Source organism: Crinia signifera, chromosome 8, assembly GCF_055691185.1.
Source record: "Crinia signifera chromosome 8, ASM5569118v1, whole genome shotgun sequence".
NCBI lineage: Eukaryota > Metazoa > Chordata > Amphibia > Anura > Myobatrachidae > Crinia > Crinia signifera.
In genome coordinates, this window is record NC_139224.1 from 160,888,986 (window position 1) to 160,910,713 (window position 21,728).

The 21,728-nt window shown below is 45.7% G+C and overlaps 1 protein-coding gene across 7 annotated transcripts in view; it reads left to right on the forward strand.

The window, feature by feature from the left end:
• Positions 1–21,728, forward strand: part of ST3GAL3 (ST3 beta-galactoside alpha-2,3-sialyltransferase 3) — a 303,695-nt gene that overhangs the window by 254,442 nt on the left and 27,525 nt on the right. For all 7 annotated transcript variants that reach the window (XM_083157570.1, XM_083157569.1, XM_083157571.1 and 4 more), the window contains one exon: positions 15,828–15,922. In XM_083157570.1, coding sequence (XP_083013696.1) covers positions 15,828–15,922 — 95 coding nt within the window. The remainder of the gene's footprint in view (positions 1–15,827; positions 15,923–21,728) is intronic.

Below are 21,728 nucleotides of genomic sequence, written 5' to 3' on the forward strand. Positions count from 1 at the left end.
TACTATAGACCATCTGTACTGTTAAATATTAATACTGTATCCAGTGCAGTTTATACAGTGGATACCATACAGTATCCAGTGTATAAAAAGATCAATTTTCAGGGCTGTCAACGCTCCCCCAGACTCACATACTTACTCCAATGTGCTGCAAAGTGGGAAATATTGGATTACATTTGGAACCCCCCCCCATCTAAAAATTCTGCGTTTCACACTGACGCTATCACGGCCTTCTCCATAAGCTCTGATCAGTGCAGACCTGGTGCATTGTTCGCGGCTCAGAGCGTAGCTGCAGGCAGCAGATGTTCGCAGTGACCAGGAAAGGTCATTTTGTCACTGAAGCCTCTCCGGGAATGCAGGAAACCTCCCTCAACCTCGTTCCTGAGAAAAGAACTGGACTTTTATAGGCGCGTGATAACTCACAATGAGAAAATTTACCAACCATAAAAAATGTGTAAACTAAACACTGAATACAAATGTTTATAAAATGCAAGAATTGGAAGAAAATACAAAGTTTTGTATATTTGTGCTTCTAAATAAGGAGTACGCCTGGAGTCTTGGACGTACGTCTTATTATTCCCTCGAGTTAAAGGAGACCTTCATTCAAGGTATAGAACAGTGGTTCTCAACTCTGCTCCTCAAGTTCCCCCAACAGTTCACGGTTTTCAGGTCACTGTTACAGGTTACAGGTGCACTCATTACTCACTGACACATTTTAAAAGACCCACAGGTGGAGCTAATCATTTCACTTGTGATTCTGTGAGGAGACCTGGAAAATGTGCACTGTGCGGGGTCCTGAGGACCGAGGTTGAGAAGCACTGGTATTGAGCACCCCTATATAACGTAATGCTTTCCAGTACCTGACAGTATGGAGGTTATTATACCATGCAGTGGCCCTTTCAAAATAACATTTCCAAGGGATCGGTATCTCATTAACCCTTTGAGAGCCAACATCTGTGATATATGTACAAAATATCCGATCAAAATGATAGCATCGCTCACAATTGTTCTATAAATTCAAATAGAAAATGTATAAAAAAACTGTATATTTACTATATAAATGTTATATATTACAGGTCATCATGATGAATATTGGTACTTGTATACTATCACGGCTCCCATCGCATGCCATATGTAGTGGCATGCGATGCGATTTTTCCGGGGTTTTTATGCATTTGTTGTAAAAATCGCATGCGATGCGAAGGCATGCGATTTTGATCACAAATGCATCCAAATGCATTTAAATTATTAGCAAACATGTTAAATGCACCCCAAATCTTTTTTCCACACTGTACCACCCCCACTATCAATGCCAACCCGAAGCGAGGGGCGGCGGTACGCGTCCTACGACCTTTTCATACCCCCCACTATCCACGTCGGCGTGGAGTTGAGAATAGAAAGTGTGGCGAGCAGACGCAGCTACCTTCACAGGTATCCGTGTCCGCTCGCCACACTCCATTCTCACTCATTCTCAACTCCACGCCAACGTGGATAGTGGGGGTATGAAAAGGTCGTAGGACGCGTACCGCTGCGCTCGCCACGCTTCGGGTTGGCGTTCATAGTGGGGGTGGTACAGTAACAAATGCCCTTTGGGGGTGCATTTAACATGATTTTAACACGTCAATGATTTCTGTGAAAAATGGCATTGCATCGCATGCGATTTTTTCCTATACGATGCCCATCGTGGGAGCCGTGATACTACACAAGTAACAAATGATTTTTTTTCTGGCAATTTTCACCCCTATTTCGACAAATTCACTTGGCACTCAAAAGGGCTACGGGCAAAGCTTTTTCTGCTGCTACTTACCTGTTATTCTGAAGCAGGAGGCAGAGTGGTGCATTTCCACTTGTTCACTGCCCTCGTCAATGCCTAATCCCACAATGTCTGGTCGGCCTGAGGAATCACATGGATAGTGTTCATTCTAGAACCCTGCAGCTTTCAAAACCCACGCAGTTCCGCTTCCCTGCCTGGGGTGTCGCTCTCTGCTGTGGGAGTTCAAGCACAGTGTGTTATGTGTGTTTCAACACTGATGATATGCATATATATATATATATATATATATATATATATATAGGCTACCTACTCCTCACCTCCATGACATGAAGTACCGCCACTGACCAGTAGAAGCCACTCACCGGCCCTAATTACTCCTTTGTGTGCGAAAAGATATCAAAGCAGAAAGTGAAAGCAATTTGTAGGGACACTGGTCTGTTTGCTGGATATGGAGAGAGGGCGCTGTGAAGACAGAGATAGGAGGTGGGAGCAGAAGGTGACTTGGGGGTCAGGTGGAGAGTTTGTGGGCTAAAAACTGTCACAGCTCAAAGAGAAAATAAAATGTGTCATCGATCAAAGTAAAAATAAAAACGGTCACAGCTCTGGCAGAAGCCGTCATTTGGCAGGCTTTTAACCAGTACTTTAAGAAATATCCCATTATAAACCGTTAGACACATGCAACTTTTTAAATTATAGGGGTATGTCAAGTTATCCCCCAAATTTGTGAAACTGCCATCCATAGAAAATACGTATACGTCCAGAATGTCAACAGAAGAATGTTTACATGGTCTCAATGTTGACTTCGGCAGAATGTTGACATTCAGTTTTGAAAAATGACACGTTGTAATGTCAACATTGTGCAAGCAGACAGATGTTTTTTTTTTTTTACCATTTTATGGTTAATTAGGCTGCGGTTGGGGGTTAAGGTTACACATACTTACCGCAGCACACATTCATGGTGTTGACATTTTGGCACTAACAATGTCGACATGCTGAACGTCTCCATATACTACCACACCTGACCAGGCAAGTGGGAGCACAAAGTCCTGGCGCCTATGTTCGGATAAATCAGTGGTTCCCAGCCCCCCCCCCCCCCCAAGTACCCCAACAGTTCTCGTCTTCCAGGTCACCGGCAGGTGCACTCATTACTCACTGACACATATTAAAAGAGCCGCAGGTGGCGCTAATTATTTCACTTTGTGATTCTGTGTGCAGACCTTAAAAACGTGAACTACAGTATTGGGGGAACTTGAGGACCGAGGTTGGGAACCACTGGAATAGATCAGTGCTGTGTATTCATAGTAGAGCAATTAGGCACGTAATTGTTTGCGGAAGGAAAAGTTGGTGTTTTACAAATGTTGCCCCATGTTCATTATAGGGGAATTTAGTTACCCCCCATTCCAATTCTTTTCTGCGCTAAACAATACCCGTTTACTTTGCGAAAACGGACAAGTTATCACTGATTTGTTTTTCTCCCCCTTCCAGCCGGTGAAAACAAATCTACGATACTGCCGGTTATTGGGACTAATTCTGTATCCTCCGTGGGTTCAATTAGTCTCTGTAACTTACCGTAGCTAATTGAATATCCCCCTAGTATATTATAAACTCTTCGTAAGAGTTAATACATTGCTGAGCGCAGATTGATGAAGCCGTGCCGTTGCCCATGTTCTGCTCCTGTCTCTGCAGTATACCCAGCGAGTGACATTTGGGCGATAATGATGTCCTGTTACATGTCTCCCCGTATCACTGGTAACTACACGGTGATTGCCGCAGGCTGGGGAACCTGAGCAGCAGTCAGGAGGAGCTGGCGCTCATGGCTCGTGATCGCATAGTTTGATGTGGCTGGTTACCGACGGGCGGCCTTGAAATGATTAGCTGAAAAAGCACTTGGCTTCCCAGATAAATAAATATCTCTGAAGGATATATATATATTGGTAAGAGCACACACTCCAGGACGGCATGTGCCGTAGCACATGTTATTGTATGGAAAGAAGCATATTCATAAACAATATTAGGATTTGGCCTGCGGGCGCCAGGCTGCTGCTGCTGTAACAGAATTCCTAGCATTTTGCTGTGTTTATCAGGACACCGTCACCCCATTCGTGCCCCGGATAACGGTTTCTGTGTTTCCTATTACACTGCCACTGAACCAGGTCATTGTGTATGACGTAAATCCTCATGGTTCTGTGTTTATAAAGTCTCTTCTTCAGCTGACCTCCTTGTCTCTTATTCATTGCATTATCTTCGAGTGTAACCTGTTGCAGCAAAGATAAAGCATAATTACCCTGATTCCGATGCTGCGGCTGCCCCTATTCCAAGAAAAATGGCAGCTCTACATCATATAAACACAGACACTGATGGAACTCACAGGTTACTGCCTTGTGGGGGAAATGCATCATCACAGTGCATAAAAGGGTGGAGGTCAGATGGCAGTATAGATGCAGCAGAAGGCTAGTGTAGATGTCCGTATAGATGCAGCAAAAGGCTAGTGTAGATGTCCGTATAGATGCGGCAGAAGGCTATTCTAGATATCAGTGTAGATGCAGCAAAAGGCTAGTGTAGATGTCCGTATAGATGCGGCAGATGGCTATTCTAGATATCAGTGTAGATGCAGTACAATGCTACTGTAGATGTCCGTATAGATGCAGCAAAAGGCTAGTGTGGATGTCCTTATAGATGCAGCAAAAGGCTAGTGTAGATGTCTGTATAGATGCAGCAGAAGGCTAGTGTAGATGTCTGTATAGATGCAGCAGAAGGCTAGTGTAGATGTCTGTATAGATGCAGTAGAAGGCTAGTGTAGATGTCCGTATAGATGCAATAGAAGCCTGGTGTAGATGCCCGTATAGATGCAGCAGAAGGCTAGTGTAGATGTGCATATAGATGCAATAGAAGGCTAGTGTAGATGTCCGTATAGATGCAATAGAAGGCTAGTGTGTAGATGTCCGTATAGATGCAGCAGAAGGCTAGTGTAGATGTCCGTATAGATGCAATAGAAGCCTAGTGTAGATGTCCGTATAGATGCAATGGAAGGCTAGTGTAGATTTCCATATAGATGCAATAGAAGGCTAGTGTAGATGTCTGTATAGATGCAGCAGAGGCTAGTGTAGCTGTCAGTATAGATGCAATAGAAGGCTAGTGTAAATGCCAGTATAGATGCAAAAGAAGGCTAGTGTGTAGATGTCAGTATAGATCGGCAGAAGGCTAGTGTAGATGTCAGTATAGATGCAATAGAAGGCTAGTGTAGATGTCCGTATAGATGCAGTAGAAGGCTAGTGTAGATGTCCGTATAGATGCAGTAGAAGGCTAGTGTAGATGTCCTTATAGATGCAGTAGAAGGCTAGTGTGTAGATGTCCGTATAGATTTTATATCGGTCTCAATAGTATCATTAACGTCACAGGATTCTAGAGTGATTGCCGAACAAAAAACAGGTGACATAAAGACATATCAAAAACTACATCTGAGTTTAATAATCTTTTCGTAGGTTCAGTCATTTGTGGTTTTGGAACTATGCAGAATCTGTAAGCTTGTGCAATATTCTTTGATAAATGTAACCACTAATCCTCAACCAGATTCCTTAAAATGTAATAAAGCGTCCCACTCATTTATGCTTTCAGCCATATGACAAACAATCGGAGGAAGATTAGCTACAAATCCCCTTTGATGAATGTTTCTCCCCCCAGAGTCCTGCTGAAGTGAGAGACCATGACTTGGAATAAAAACAATCTCGTTTACTGCAACACCAATTAGTGCACGGAGATACTGTATGTGCAGTGATGCGTGTTATACCATGACAAGCGGAGGTAGAGGTGTCTGCTTTGGTGTTGTCTGTCCATGGCGCTCTGATCGCGTCTTCATCCAGAACCAGTAAATCCCCCCCCCCCCCCCAGCTAAGTCCCATCTCCTCCAGCATCCCAGTTACGTAGTTGTCTGCCAGGAAACCCATATCTTGCGGTCTTGTCTCGTGACTTGCTTTCTTCTTTTGTGTATTGAGGGGAAAATCCCAGGATGAAAACAATAAAATAACCATGTACTGAAAAATAAACGTTCCTGTCAGCCATTGTCTACACCCAGCCTCAGGAGTCATCAGAGAGAATAGATCGGGATTCGGGAGGGACGCATTCCTGCAGAAACCTGTGGTTTTACCTTTTTATTCCTTCACCAGCCCGTGATATTTAATGGCGGTATAAGGATCCCCAAGTGAAAACCACCCAACCTTATAGGTCTGAGAAAACACTGTCAGCTACAAGTTAAACAGAGGGATAATACTATGGGGCTGCGAGAACCGGGGAAATGCCTTATTATGGTGTAAATTACCATGGAAAACCGTCAATACTTTTGTGATGCCGTCCCCTTCCGTATGCGTTCAGTGAATGGTATGGGTCACACATAACCTGTTTATTCATAGGAATTGGAGCAGATGCCTTATTTTAAGTGTCTGGCACGGTAAAACTGAAGGCCAATTATTAAAATTTAAACACATGCCTGTTCTATATTGGGCAGCTGTTTTCTGTAGGTTAAATATTGTGTGATACCATGGCAACAATACAGAGTGGGCGTCTGACCTAAAGGTACGATGTAGAATGATCTTGCCGATTAAGAATATGACGCATTTTGCCTCCAAGAGACTTCATCAGGGGTTCATCTTATATTGGTAAGTGCTCCTCATCCGAAAGGTGTAATTGCGGAATTTCCATAAGGTTAGGAAAGGAAATGAACCTGGTCATCAAAGAATAATAATAATATTTTTATGACACAGAATCATAAAACGACCGACGGAGTGTACGTCTCAGACGGAGTTTAATAGTGCAAATTCCTATGGCGTGTGATGTGCTCTCTTCCAACCAAATGCGGTCACATTGGCCCTTATTCTGGTCGGTGCGGATATATCCGCGTGCGTTCGGCCCGTCGATGTTTTGTGTCTGCGCATGTGCAGAGGCGTCTCTGCGCATGTGCGAGCGGGGCGTACGGCCAAATCCCGCATGATATGTGAACACTCCGAACAGTGGGTGGAGAGGGGCGTGAAGGGCTATTTGGGCTCATTACCATATGCATACGCCCCTCGTTTCATGGGCGTACCCATGCAAACGCTGGGCGTACGTATGGTAATGCGGCCGTGACGCACGTGTAGGGGGCGGACATATGACATCGCCGGATGTCAGCTGCCCGCCCAGATCCCTGCTTTTGCACGGAAAAATGTCCGTGTGGTCTGAGGTTGCGGGAGCTGGTGGAGCACTCGGTCCTGCATTCGATGGTCTGCGACCATCGAATGATGGGGGAGGTTCCCTTAGATGGAGGAGGCGTATTCCGTGAAAAATACACGTGCGGTCCGTTCGGCCAGCTTCTTACCGCGTACGGACGGAGTTGGCGATCCGTATGGAAGGCGGGGTTTTGCACGCACGGTCCTGGCCGCATAATCGGATCCGGCCGCACCGATCAGAATAAGGGCCATTGCCTGATACCATATTCACCTTTTCAGTTCTCTCCAGGAGAAGCGCAGAGAGACGATGCAGGTGGTCAGATGTGTGTGGATTGTTAGACAGTCAGTAGGTCTACCCCAAAAGATCCGACATGCAATAAATCAAGAGGGTCAAAATTACCACATTGGTAAGGTCAACAGGGTAAAAATGCAGACCTGAAAAGAGTAGACACAGGAAAAGGTAGAAATGATTTTTTTTACTTTTGGTGGTGTCAATGTCAATAACTGTCAACATGGACCCCCAATTAGTGTACCGCGTACGCTTGCCATGCTTTGGGCTCGGTGTCCACGCTCAGCACACTATTATATACTCCCTCTGTGCCACGGATGGTGAAGTAAGAACAAACCAGTTTAAAAAAATATGACAAACGATATCGCTGAATTTAGCCTCGCCCCCTATGAAAATCCCAGTACTATCTTCACATCCCGGCGGAATGGTTCCTATCCGTCTACTCTTTAAGATGGGCAGTTGAATACCCAAAAAGTCATGAGTGTGATATGTGGTGGGCTCTCAGTGTCTCAGTGTAAAGAAAGAGTCTCTCCCAAATGTCTTACCAGAATCTGTCTCTCTGAGCCGGCCCTGGGGGGGGGGGGTGTATGGCGTTCATTTTTTTCCTAGCTTCAGTGTTTTGATTTGTCAGAAAGCGCCAGTTTTGACAGAATCAGGTTTTTTTTCATTTCATTTTTTCATTTCTCAATCTATAATAACAGACCCCTCGTACTTACTGTACTTCTGGTAATGCCTGTATATTCGGTGACCTATGTTGGACCCCCCCACACACACCTGGGCAGCCTGGCTGCAGAGTTAGGGGCATATTTCGCATTGCAGTGGCTGTGTGTGACGTCACGCGGCTGTCTCGAACGCTCGGATCGCAGCTGCGTTTTTTGGACTGCACTCTGTAACCATTGTATCACCACCTGCCACATTCCAGCCGTAATCGTACGGCGCACAAGCCACACGAGCCTGCTTCGCATTTTGCAGAAGTGCGGGAAAACGCCTGATTGCGACTTTGTCACTCCTGCGTCCAGTGTTGAATAAGGGCCTTGATACGTAGTTTTCATGAATGTGTTCTCTCTATGGACAGATTGGTCTTTTATTGTAGATCTTCCATCTCTTCCTAAAGCTGTTGAGTGTAGTATGTAAAGCTGTTGTGTGTAGTATGTAAAGCTGTTGTGTGTAGTATGTAAAGCTGTTGTGTTGCCTGTGTGTGTTACACAGAGAAGTATCTTTGGGACCATACACTTATAGAGGGATCAAGACGCATAGCCTGTCCTGATTTTCTGCAGCATCCCTTTCATGCTAGTAGCCCCTGCAGACCGTTCTTCAGTCTCAGCCCATGTGTACGTGCGTAATGGTGCGTTAACCCTATATATATCCATCAGCGTTGTACACTAGGCCTAATGACCTCCAGCCAGTATCTGTCATGGAGATCAGCAGCGGCTGCATTGCATGATGGAGCACTTCCAATACATACACTGTTCTCAGTACATGTATAACATGCGAGCAGCATTACCCCATGTAACAGATCCTGCATGGGGTGCCGGACAGTTTTGCAACAGTCGGGATCCCGACAGTCATTACCCCGACGTCGGGATCCCGACAGTCATTACCCCGACGTCGGGATCCCGACAGTCAAAACCCAGACACTCGGGGTCCCAAAGGCCACCGGCTATTTTCCCTCGTTGGGGTCCACGACCCCCATAGAGGGAGAATAGATATGGTGGCGAGCACAGCGAGCCCGCAAGGGGCTTAGTTGCTCTGGCCCCGCTGTCTGAGTCCGGCCAGTCAGGATCCTGACGTTGGACTAATGACTGTGGGGATCCCGACTGTCTCGACCATATACCACACACCCCCTGCATGTATATACCTACGGTGGAGTACCTGGGATTTCTGACCTGGTATCATCTACTTTGGGGGGTTGTAAGTGTCTAAAAAAAAAATTAAACATTTAAAAAGTATTTCATTAATCCTTTTTAGTGCCAACAATGCTGTGAGTGATCCTCAAAATATTCGCTGAAAATGCCAGCGCCGCTCACAGCGACTGTTCTTCTAGTATAAATAAATACAGGCGAGTCAATTCATTGAAGTTTAGTTAAATATTACACCCAAAAAAAAAAAAAAAAAGAAGTGAGCGCCGCTGGCATTTTATAACTGATATTTTGAGGAGCTCTCACAGCAGCGCTGGCACTTAAACGGTTAATAGAAAAGGCTTTCACACCTATTTTGACAAATTCCCTTGACACTCAAAGGGTTAAAAAAATGCTTTCATTAAATAGTTTTTGGAAATAAATGAGTAAAAATAAAATACTAAATCAATAATAATACAAATGAACTAGGGTAGCAGCGCACCCATCTGCAGTGCTCACTAAGGGGCTGATTGAGGTGGACGGATCCCTGCAGAGGTTTTGCACACAGCACATGCGCAGATGTTCATTTACTTATGTCTGTCCTGTTCTGGTGCAGACGGATCTTGGACAGACCTGTCTTTCTGTGAGTATGGCTGTCATTGGGCGGCAACAGTGCACGGAACCACCCTGACTTGTGGGTAGGGTCCAGAGAAGGGAATTTAGGTTCTCTTGCACCAGTCAGGGTACTGGTGCAAGTGCAAATACTAATGACGGAGGTTCCGGCTGCTGATAGGCGGCACTGGCTTCTTCTAGCAGACGCACACATCCCTGCATTATCCCTACAGATACTGGCATTAGCATAAGGTGGTGAATCAGGCACAGAATCCGCCCCTAGGAATCGTATACTGGCTGCTGTGTATGTCTGTTTCTATGGAGATGTATAACATAACCTCCCAACATTTTATTTGGGGGAATCACAAGCGGATATGGGGTCATTTGGTCAATAAATTTAGGTCGACATGCATTGGGTTCACCACTGAAGGTCGACACAAGCATTAAGTCGACAAAGGGAAGGTCGACATTCGTTTTCACTTTTTTTTGTGCCGAATGTTGACACAGTCAACATGGACACCGTCGAAGTGTGCCGCCTCTCCTCACATGGCTCGCTATTTTATTCTCTCACCAAGCCGCAGTGGATCGTAGAGCATGAAAAAAACGCATGTCGACCTTTTGACTGTCGACCTAATACTTGTGTCGTCCTTAGCCATGTCGACCTTCAGTGGTCGACCCTACGCTTGTTGCTCTAAATGGGTTCGACCTAGTGACCGTATCCATCGGGAGCACCTAAAAAGGGGGTGTGGCCTCATGGGGATGCAGCAGCCACGAGCCATGTTCCATTTCACATCACTATGGGGTCACGGCCAGCGCTGGCATGCCCCCAGTCCTCTGAATGGATGCAGTGGGCATGCGCACAGCATCCATTCATTGCTACCCTCCACTGCGGAACGCTGCTGCCTGTGGGTGGGACAGTGGAAAAGTCTTCAATGCTCCTCCTCCGCCGTTGGACCGCCTCTCCGGTTCTTGCACAGGCTTATATAACCCGATGCAAGGGGGCGGGGCTTGTGCCGTGATTGAATCACATCCCCTTCCATTAGCTAATATTAGCATACAGGAGGGAGAAGAGGCAGCCCATCTGCGGAGGAGGAGCACTGATTAGCTCCTGATACAGTGTGGAAGTCCCGGGGGACCCGGCGGCCATGCAAACGAGCTTTAAGGCCGCCTCCCACCGAGAAAATAATGAATGAATCCGCTTTAAATCTGAAACTTGCAATAAATATCTGTAGCAAGTTGATCAACTCCGATCACGTCCAGCCCTGAGTGCTACACTGTATTTAGCACTTTCATTGCTATAGATTTGCCATGGGAATTGGAATTTTGGACTTGTTACAGACTCTTTTATCTCTAACAGCGCGGTTAGTGAACAAGCCCTATAGCGTGAGATGTAAAAATCTCCTCAGTTCCCCTCAGGAGAATAAAATCTGATCTATTACAAATGCTCAATAAAATCACAGTAATAGACTATCGCACACACACACACGCGGAGGTTTTGCCAAAGCTCTTGGCTGAAACTAAACTGGAGGCGCGCAGCGAGCCCTTGCCAAAAAGTCTCTTACACTGGAATATTTGGCTGCGCTCGTTTTCTGGGAGAATATTTTGTATCATACACAGATGTCCAGAATTAGGTACAAGCATCGCATCCCGCGGGGCCGGGAGAATAGTATTCTAGAGAGTTGGCCTTTTACATCATTTTTTGTATTTGCCTCTACGGTAACAGGACTGGAGCTGATTACACCATAGGGAGAACAAGTACTGAATACAATATACTACGGGGAGATCTTATTAGGTTATGTCCTATCCTTTGTAACAGGAGATAATTGTACAAATGATAGGCAGCTTTTTATTACCACAGAGAACACATTAGTGGCCCCATTTATTATCTTCAGTAATAGATCAAATATGCTCGTCTGTCCGGAGTGATCGGCCAGGAGCGTGACCCATGTATGATCTGGCTGCGGATGGTCAGGTTGTCCTGCAGTGATAGGTACAGTAGCTGAATTCCAAATCCGAAGCATTGTGCTCGCATACCTCCCAACATGACCCATTCCAGGAGGGACAGAGGGGCAGATGTATTCAGCTTTAACAAGAGATAAATGCAAGGGTGATAAAGAGAGATAAACGTCCAGCCAATCACCTGCTAACTGCCATGTCACAGGCTGTGTTTGAAAAAAGTTAGTAAGGAGCTGATTGGCTGGATGTTTATCACTCTCCATTTTATCACTTTTGAAGCTTAGAGAATCTGGCCCCTTATCACCCTTGTATTTATCTCTTGTTAAGGCTTAATACATCTGCCCCAATACGCTCTGCTCATGGACTTTCTTGCCAGTAGCAGTTGCAGAGGTGGGACTGCACCATTATCCATAGTTCATGCAGGGGAGCCGCACAGTGAGTCCCGGACTGTGGTGTTTTGAGTGGCAGTTGGTGGGGCTCCCCTATCTGAATTTTGGACTGTGCCGCAGCCCTGCAATTCTGCAACTGCCACTGGCATGGATGTCCAGGAACAGAGCATCTTGTCCCTCCTGGAATGGGTCATGTTGCTAGTAGATATACTTGTGCACACTTATGCTGGGTACACACCAGGACGACAAGGGTCCGATCCCATCAATCTAGATACAATTCCAACCGATTGGATGTAGATTGTGTGGAGATTGGGCCTTTTTCTGTCCTGGTGTGGACCGATACCGATCCGATGCGCGGTCCCGCGGTTTGGTCGGTCGACGGAGGGGACGGTACTTATGTAATATTTGGGCGCCCGATTTTTTCATCGCATCGCATGCAATATAGTGGCATACAATTCATGCGATGCGATTTTTCAATGTAAAGACCCAATTTTTAATTGTATAGTCACCCATGGATGATTTCATACCCCCACTATCCAACTATGCATGGAGTTGATTTTATACAGTGTGGCGAGCGCAGCGAGGGGATGCAGAATACATGTAAAGTAATCCGTGTCCCCTAGCAGGGCTCGCTGCGCTCACCACGCTTCTGGCACGGTGGCTCGCTGCGCTCGCCACACTATATAACATCATCTCCATGCGTAGTTGGATAGTGGGGGTATGAAATCACCCATGGCTGACTATACAATTAAAAATCGGGTCTTTACAATAAAAAATCGCATCGCATGCCTTAAGTAGTGGCATGCAATGAAAAAACCGGGCGCCCAGATAATACATAAGTACCTTTAGGGGTACCAATTGCAGGCAGCCATAACATATTGTACTGTAGGTGTAGGCGCTAGATTTAAAGAGGCCATTTTTAAAAAGTCCCAAACACAACAGGTGCATTAGATTGGGAGAAATACAATATAATCTAATCATTAGATGTTGATTATATAGTCAAAATCGCATGCAGATCGCACAGGTTTTTTACCTTGCAATCCCGATGCATGCTCCCGTTATAGCACAAATCAAAACCCAGATAAACAGGGCAGCAATGACTATATAGTGCACGGGATTGGTTCTAAATACCGGCGTTCAAAATCCCGACTGCCGGAATCCCGACAAGGGGGGACGTGAATCGCCCCGCCCCCCTTGCCACGCAACGGGCCCGGTGCCTCGCTACGCTCGGCACACTAATTTATTCTCCCTCTATGGATGTCGTGGACACCCACAGAGGGAGAAAGTGTCGGGATTCTGACCACCGGGATTGTAACTGCCCTAGTGCACATCTAATGCAGATTGTATGAATTGTATGTAAATAGTACAGAGTTAACATAACATTCGAGTGCTATGCAATATTTGCTAAGTCGAATAGCAAGGGAATCTCACCGTGTGTACGTAAAGCTCCAGCAAAAACATCAGTTTTATGACAGAAGGGAACATTTTGAGATCAGGGCTATTTACTGAACCCCTAATGCACAAATTCTGTTCACATAGATTTCTATAGGGATGGTGATATTACCCAAGCTTTGCTCTTCCTCCTAATCGTCCTATTCCAGGGAAGTGGCGCTTTACCAGATGCACATACATTAGGGACCTTTGCAATACGTACAGTATATAAACCCTCACAGGTCCCTACATAAGAAGTAATCTCTCAGATTATATCACATCAGTGAGAGGACTTTTGGAGCGTGTGGCGGTGGGTGGGATGGGGGGGGGGGGGGGGCTCATGGAAGAAGGACAGAACTTTACACTCTAGATACACAGTCTGACAGCAGGGGTATTATTGTGCTTTATATTATATTCTAATCAGCTGTAAAATTTAATAAAAAAATAAAAAAGTACTTTCTGGCTTTAGATTCACTTCTTACTATCGCCCCTTTCTCTGTCAGTCATTGTACTCTGCTTTTAAGTTAATCTAACACCGTTCATGTTACAAGCTCTATAATACCTAGATAAATAATGCAGAGCACCGGCCCTTTGGCTGCTGCCAAAATCATTGGAATGGTGACAGATAATGTTTCTGTGAAATTACAATCCCTGTCCCAGGAGTAAAATCCAGTGTAATAATAACATTTCCTCATAATGCATCTTCCTGGGACTAACAGCAATGTACCCCCCCCCCCCCCGTACTCCAGAACAACGTGACTCTGCCACCACAACTTCTCCGTCTTACGTTTGTTGGACATAATCTCCGCTGCATCTGCCAGACAGATCTGCGTATTTCTATGACTGTGGCTGAGATGTGAAGATGGGTCCCCAGGGAGGGATTCACGTAGTCACTGCGGCTTCTCAATTGACCTCTACACTATGATAACACAGGGAATGGGGGGGGGGACATCTGTCCAAACTCTGGTGGCTTCCTCCTATGAAGTCATCTGTGTGACAAGTGTACAAGTCAGTGGATAACGCCGCTCTCCTGTGTAATGGAATGGTGCGCAGAGCACGTACGCAATTAGACAGTCCCACTTATTGGTAACCAGTCGCACACAGCTTGGAAGTTGATTCTCTCACATTTGCCTGTATCTGGCCAATTTGGGATCGGATGGATGGTGGACGTTTCTCTCTGTCCATAAATGGGCGTTTTCTGTGCTTATGTCACAGGTGTGGTGCCAAGTGCTGTGCTATTTTGAGTCCGCATATGAGGATGGGATGCCCATTCCAGACGGACCTCTGAACCCAGTATGGGTGTAGGTGTATGTGCTTGTAGGATTGCAGGTGCGGATGGTAAATGGATGGTGGCTATTCGCATGAAGCCGTGGTTCCACATCTGGTGGCCATCAAGATGTGCAGCGTTATAGTGGGCTGGTCTCTGACCTGCTTGGTAAGCGGTGAAGCTCGCAGCTTACCGAGCAGTTGTGGCGAACACTCGCTGCATCTCCTTGCAACCATGGGAGGCAATGTGTTATGAAAACACCTCCCCTCGCATGTCCCGCAGGAGAAATGATTGGATGGTTGTCAACCAGCGAATGATTTCACCTGCCCTCGTAAATATATGTCAGTGGGACAAAGACCAGGTGGGCAGCTGACGTCATCACCCTGCCACATGGGAACGCCCAGCGTATGGGAACCAGTGTCCAGCGCATGGGAACACCCATGAAACGCTGGGTGTTCCCATGCCTCACCGCCCCATCCTTGTGCGAGTGACACGCCATCTGTGCAGGTCGGTGAAGGCACCCGCACAGAGGCTTACCATCGGTCCTCCGTGCGAACACGCGGAGGGCCGATGGAACCAGAATCAGGCCCAGTGTGCTGACAGTACAATGCACCAAAATTCACTGATCCTGATAATTTGTTGGAGTCTGAGGCTTGGGGACCTTCCCCTGGTCTTCAGGTATCAGGAGAACGAGCACTTGCCCTAATACCAGCCTGATGTACGAGCCCCTTATGACCGTATAAGGCAGGGCTGGGCAATTGCGGCCCTCCAGATGTTGAGGAACTACACATCCCAGGATGCTTTGCATTACTTTTGCTATGTGGCCATGCTGAAACTGATGCAAGGCATGCTGGGATGTGTAGTTCCTCAACATCTGGAGGGCCGCAATTGCCCAGCCCTGGTAAGGTGTAGTGCAGAAGGTTTATGTATGACCATGAAACATACTATCTTCTTATGTATATTATACCGGACAGAGCATCTTCTTATGTATATTATACCGGACAGAGCATCTTCTTATGTATATTATACCATATACAAAGCATCTTCTTATGTATATTATACCATTTGTCTTATAGGTTCTCAAGACCAGCGCCAATGTTTCTCGACGACTCTTTCAGGAAATGGGGAAAGATCAAGGAATATGTTCCTCCTTTCGGGATTAAAGGACAAGGTAAACCCCCATATTATCTATGTACACTGATGTACTGCTTAGTCTGGGTGCCAGCGGATTTCATAGAGGAACTGGACCTTTAACCAAGCAAAAATCATTGTTTTAGATTGTAACTGCTAATACCTGGTGTTAACCAATTACTGCTAATAGAAATTGTTTACAGCAACAAAACATCATCGTTACACATAATCATGTAAAATAGTATTAAACCTTCCCTTCGGTTTGGACAGCAGAAAACCAAAGAAATACAAAGTCCTGCGCCGTGAGTAAAATTACTTAATTGACACCAATAAACCAGATCTAAATACAAAAATGCTGAAATGCTGTCACTTCCCGTTTAGTGCTGCTGTTCTAAAGGGGATAGCTCAGTGCCCCGAGGTAGCAAGCAGAAAAAGACAAAAAATAGAACTGCGCAATATGGGGGGTAACAGTATTTGCAATTTATTTGCTCACTATAGTGGGAAAAACAAACAACATATCAAACATACATGTCAGTAATTAAAATAAATTTACATACAGATATAAAATATTTATGCACAACCGGTTGTGTCTATTTAGCATGCAAAGGTTTTTGTTAAAACATGATAATTGCACTTCCCTTGAGGTTATTCACAGTCATGTTAGTATGTTAATTGGTTGTGATGAAATGGCTGGTTTAGTAAACAGTCTGATTGTGAGTTAGTGGTTAAGTTTGAAGTAAATTCCAGTTATACTGTCCAGGTTTTTTGTCTGGCCAGACAATTTATATTGGGGGTACCTTATAGCTGCCACCTGTAGTTCCTCGGGTCGACTAGTTGATGATGGTGCTGAATCACCTTTAAGGACAACTTTATCTGGAGTCACCTTTGGGTGGGTGGTCTGCTTCATTTCTGTATGGTCTCCCTCTGGTGCGGTAATTACAGGATTCCAACGCGTTTCCCCGCCTCCGGTCATGGAATCAGCGGCTTTCTCAAGGAAAAAATAGCAAGAAAGGTTTGGATAGCAAACTGGTATTTATTTGTACTGTCCGCAGTGAGCCAGTACATCACAAGCAATGGAAGTATTGTCCCTTAATACATACATGGTTGTGACAACTGTTGTGTATTGGTAACAACACATAATTGTTGGAGCGCTCTCCTGTGTAGGTTCGGCAGACAAGACGCCAGGCCACCTCCCAACGCGTTTCGTAATCACGTACTTCGTCAGAGAGCCCTCTGACGAAGTACGTGATTATGAAACGCATACGTTACCTTACACTTGTCTTACGCTTAGATATCTTTGTTTTAATAAAAACTTTTACTTGTGATTCTGCACTCTGGAGCGCTCTTATTTCTCCTTCTCTCTCTCATTTATATATATATATATATATATATATATTTATAAATAAATAGTACTTGCGTGGGTCTCCTCCCAAAATCCAAAAATATACTGGTAGGTTAATTGGCTCCCATCAAATTAACCCTAGAATGTCTGTGTGCATGTACATGTGGTAGGGAATATAGATTGTAAGCTCCACTGGGGCAGGGACTGATGTGAGTGTTCAAATATTCTCTGTAAACCGCTGCGGAATATGTGTGCGCTGTATAAATAACTGGTAATTAATAAATAAAAATATAGACACAGTATAGCAAACTACTACTAGCACATTAAGCAAATCTATAAGAGACAATAGTGATTGTTTCTCATACATGAATAATAGGGAAACACAGAGCCTGATTCACAGTAATTGCCAATGTGTAAAGTACTTTGCGCATGTTCCGGACCCGTACTACACATAATCAGTTCCTGCATCGTTATATGCAGTACAACTGCGGATGTCAAGTGATTGCCAATCTGCAGCCACTTGGAAGCCGGGAGGGGACAGCAATGGAGTGTCACCTGCGTTTTGTGGGATTGTCAAGGCCAGGTTCTCCGTCTTGCGACAGAGATTTCCAGGCCTCATCAACAGAGGTATGGCGGCCGGTCCTCATGACTTCAGCTTCACTCAGCCGGACAATAGTAGCAGGTGATCCAGTGCTGAATTCTGAGACGCAGCAGAGGATCACAGATGCGTGCAGGAAGCATCTACCTATGCCTGCTGCTACATTACTATACCTGCTGCTTCCAAGTGACCACCAGCTACGGGTGTGGTATATGGTTCCGACAGTTGGGATCCCGACAGTCATTAGCCCGACGTCGGGATCCCGACTGGCCGGACTCAGACAGCATGGCAAGTGCAATAAAGCCCCTTGCTGCGCTCCCCACGGTGGCTCGCTACGCTTGCCACCTATTCTATTCTCCCTCATGGGGGTCGTAGACCCCCACGAGGGAGAATAGCCGGTGGCCATTGGGAACCCGGCTGTAGGTGTTTTAACGGTCGGGATCCCGACTGGCACCCAGCTATACACCATCCAATCATATCTGAATATCCCCGGCTGTGCGCAGATTCCAGACCAAACGGTGAACAGAGATAGGTACAGTGTGAACAGACTCTGACACATGCTGCCACTGATGGATGCTTCTAACAAGATGGAAAATAAAATGTTCTGTTTAATGATGACGGAGAGGAATGATTCTGGGGAGGGAGGGCAGCTACAGGGACAAATACGCACATTCTGGTCCTTATATTAAATGTACAATTCTGGCTGTCATCTTTGCGTAGATAAGGCAGCTTTTTCCTCTGTAGAGACACTTTTCTTTCCTGTGGAAGTTTGTCCGCTGTCCCCTCCCCGTGTCATCTTTATTTATCCAGAGGGAAAGTGCCACCGGGAATCCTATGATTTCTTCATGATCCAGATGTTCCTTCATCACTCGGCTGGTTTGCAGCATTAATGATTTAGCACATTTCCGTCTGACGAACGACCTCACCGGCAGGTTAAACCAACTACAAGCTACCACATCTCCGAGTCCTGTGCTACCTGATCTGCTGATCTCTGTGACATTGCTTCTGTTTCCTGGGGTCACCCTGGGTGAGCGGCATTGGTTTTCCTGCAGTGCGTTCAGGCGGAACACTCCATACCATCCCAGTACTGCTGTTGGCCGGTCCACATGTGTAAACAGTGACATATTAGGTGGCGAGGCTCTAACAGGAGTTGTCATTATACGTGATCTATGGAGGAGGCAGCTAGGACTTTGCATCTGTACGTGGCGTGTGGATTTGCGCGCTGCGTTCCTATAACACGCTCCAGCATGGATAGAACCAGAAGCTTTTTTGCTGCAATGTTGGTATGTTTAGTTGGAAGGCCTGGAGACTGCATTGTGGATATTGGGTCTTATAACTGCGTTGTGCCTCGGGTCCAGTAATATACCTTCCATTAAATCCCCCTAGATTGTTGTCCTCAATTTATTCTGAGCCATTGTCTGCAATTGTCTATGCAGATGTCCCATATAATGGTTTTATCACGGGTCATGGTGTATGAGATGCAGAGAGCTATGCGAGTGGATTGGCCAACGTGGTATTTCCAGCTATATTCCAGGCAGGGTCCCGTCTCTTGGCATCTTGACCAGGTTCAACTGGTCAAGATGCCTGTGTAGCTGACCCAGCTCAGTTGAATCTGTCTTTGGTGGCAAAAGACAATGGGGCAGATGTATTAAGCCTTAACAAGAGATAAATGCAAGGGTGTTAAAGAGAGATAAACGTCCAGCCAATCAGCTCCTACCTGCCATGTTACAGCCTGTGTTTGAAAAAAAGTCAGTAAGGAGCTGATTGGCTGGACGTTTATCTCTCCTTATCACCCTTGCATATCTCTTGTTAAGGCTTAATACATCTGCCCCATTATGTCTCAGTCGTGTAAAGGGGCCTCCACATGTTAAGATGTAAACTAATCTATATGAATAACTGGTGATAGCATACACACATATATATATGTCAGGAGTTCAATGGGAGACATCATAGAAAACATACCGATGTGTCCTCATACATCTAGGGATTTATTTACTCATTTATCAATTGGAACTAAATCGATGTTGGGTTTTGAGAGCCAACACATTACCATTTAAAAAGTAATATAAAAAAAAAACATTTGTGGTTTAGACCTGGAATCCCAACATCGATTGAGAATCATTTATAATCAATAAAATGATGGAAATCGTCCTTTAGTAAACCTCTCATGGGGGTATTTCCGAAGCGCCTCGAGTCCTGTTGGAGAAAGTGCTCTATATAAATTAAACTTACTTACAGGCGGAAATATCGTCGGTTTACGACAAGATTTGTTCAAATTGACATTCGACCTATTCAACGTTTGGTCCGTTGTTCCGACTGTCGGAATAGATTCCATTGTTGTAAAGACCATGGACCATTGAAAACGCTGTTGATAGTCGAAAATGGCCACTGATTTGACAATCGATATTTAACTTTAAACGAAAACAAATCTGCATAGGTAAAAATGGTCAGAATTGAATACTGATGGGCGATGACCTTTTTCTCATCGACCTTTTGCACGTGGAATGAGACTGCACTGATTAATTTGACACGCAAACCTTGCATACTAGTGTGCGACAAAGTCACGTGAAAAAGACGTTCTATACAAGGATCTGATGCACCAAGAAGGGATATTTGCACGGCTAGAGCAATTGTGTATATGGACACATCTGTGTGATCATGGGGAGGAGGGGGGGGGGGGGGGGGGGTTGGAGAGTTATTTTACCCTATGCATATCAGACGTTGGGCATTTACATAGCTAAGCAATCATTTGCTACTGTGCAGGCGCATAGGATCTAAGACGCCCAGCCACTTTTACAGAGGCCATTGTTAGCTAATTCCCCGGCCATAGGGCTATTTCACACGCTCCGGCTCCTGCCTGGCGGGGAAATCCCACACGGCCAAGAAGCCGTGCCGCACTCAGAAGTTTTCAATGGAGGGGATGGCCACAGCCCCGCAGCCGTCCCTTCCAGTGGTGGGATCCGGCTGCAACCGGGCCATGGCCATCCCGTGTGAATGGACACAATCATGTCCATTAACAACTGTGTGCGGCATGGCATTTCACCATGCTGGGTTTCGCCGCCCGGCCGGAGCGTGTCAAATAGCCCTTAGGCACAAATATTGACGGTGTACTGCCTAGAACCATCTGCGGTGTTACAGTATGCACGGGCACTAAAAGGGAACCTCTCAGGCCTTGCACAGTAGTGCACAAGGGGAGGGCTGATACTAGCATCTGCATATTGTCACCACACCCCCCACCCAGAATCCGACACAACGTCCGCCTCTGAATCAAGACCACTTTATCAGAATCCCATCTCTTATATATTTGGCTACATCTGTCACTCAAAGTGTGTCTGAAGCTGTAACGCTGGGTGGAGCCTCTGACTTACATGACTGACTCACATGACAGAGAACCAGCCCAGTGAGCCCACAGTGCCAGACACCCTCTGCCTCTCCATGTTACACAGCAAAGACACAGCTACTCACCAGACACACCAGGTAAGCGCCCCACACCTCCCAACATGACCCTCTCCAGGAGGGACAGAATGCTCTGTTTGTGGACTTCCATCTTAATTTATGATTGTCATAACCTGTTTTAAACAGGGTAATTGATAAGAAAGGTGTTTAAGCACAGGTGATGGTAATCCATAAATTAAGAAGAAAGTCCATTAACAGAGCAATGTATCCCTCCTGGAGAGGGTCATGTTGGGAGGTATGCACCAACCCCCCCCCCCCCCCCCCCCCCCCATTCACGGCAACCCCACGATTAAATGGCACATGTAAACCACTGACATGGCTATGGTCGACAATGAAAAAGGTTGACATGAGGTTTTGAAGATTTATTTTTCACTTTTTCAATGTTTTCATATTCATTCTCATGTGTCGACATGGACACCAATGAAGTGCAACACTTATGTCAACATTTAA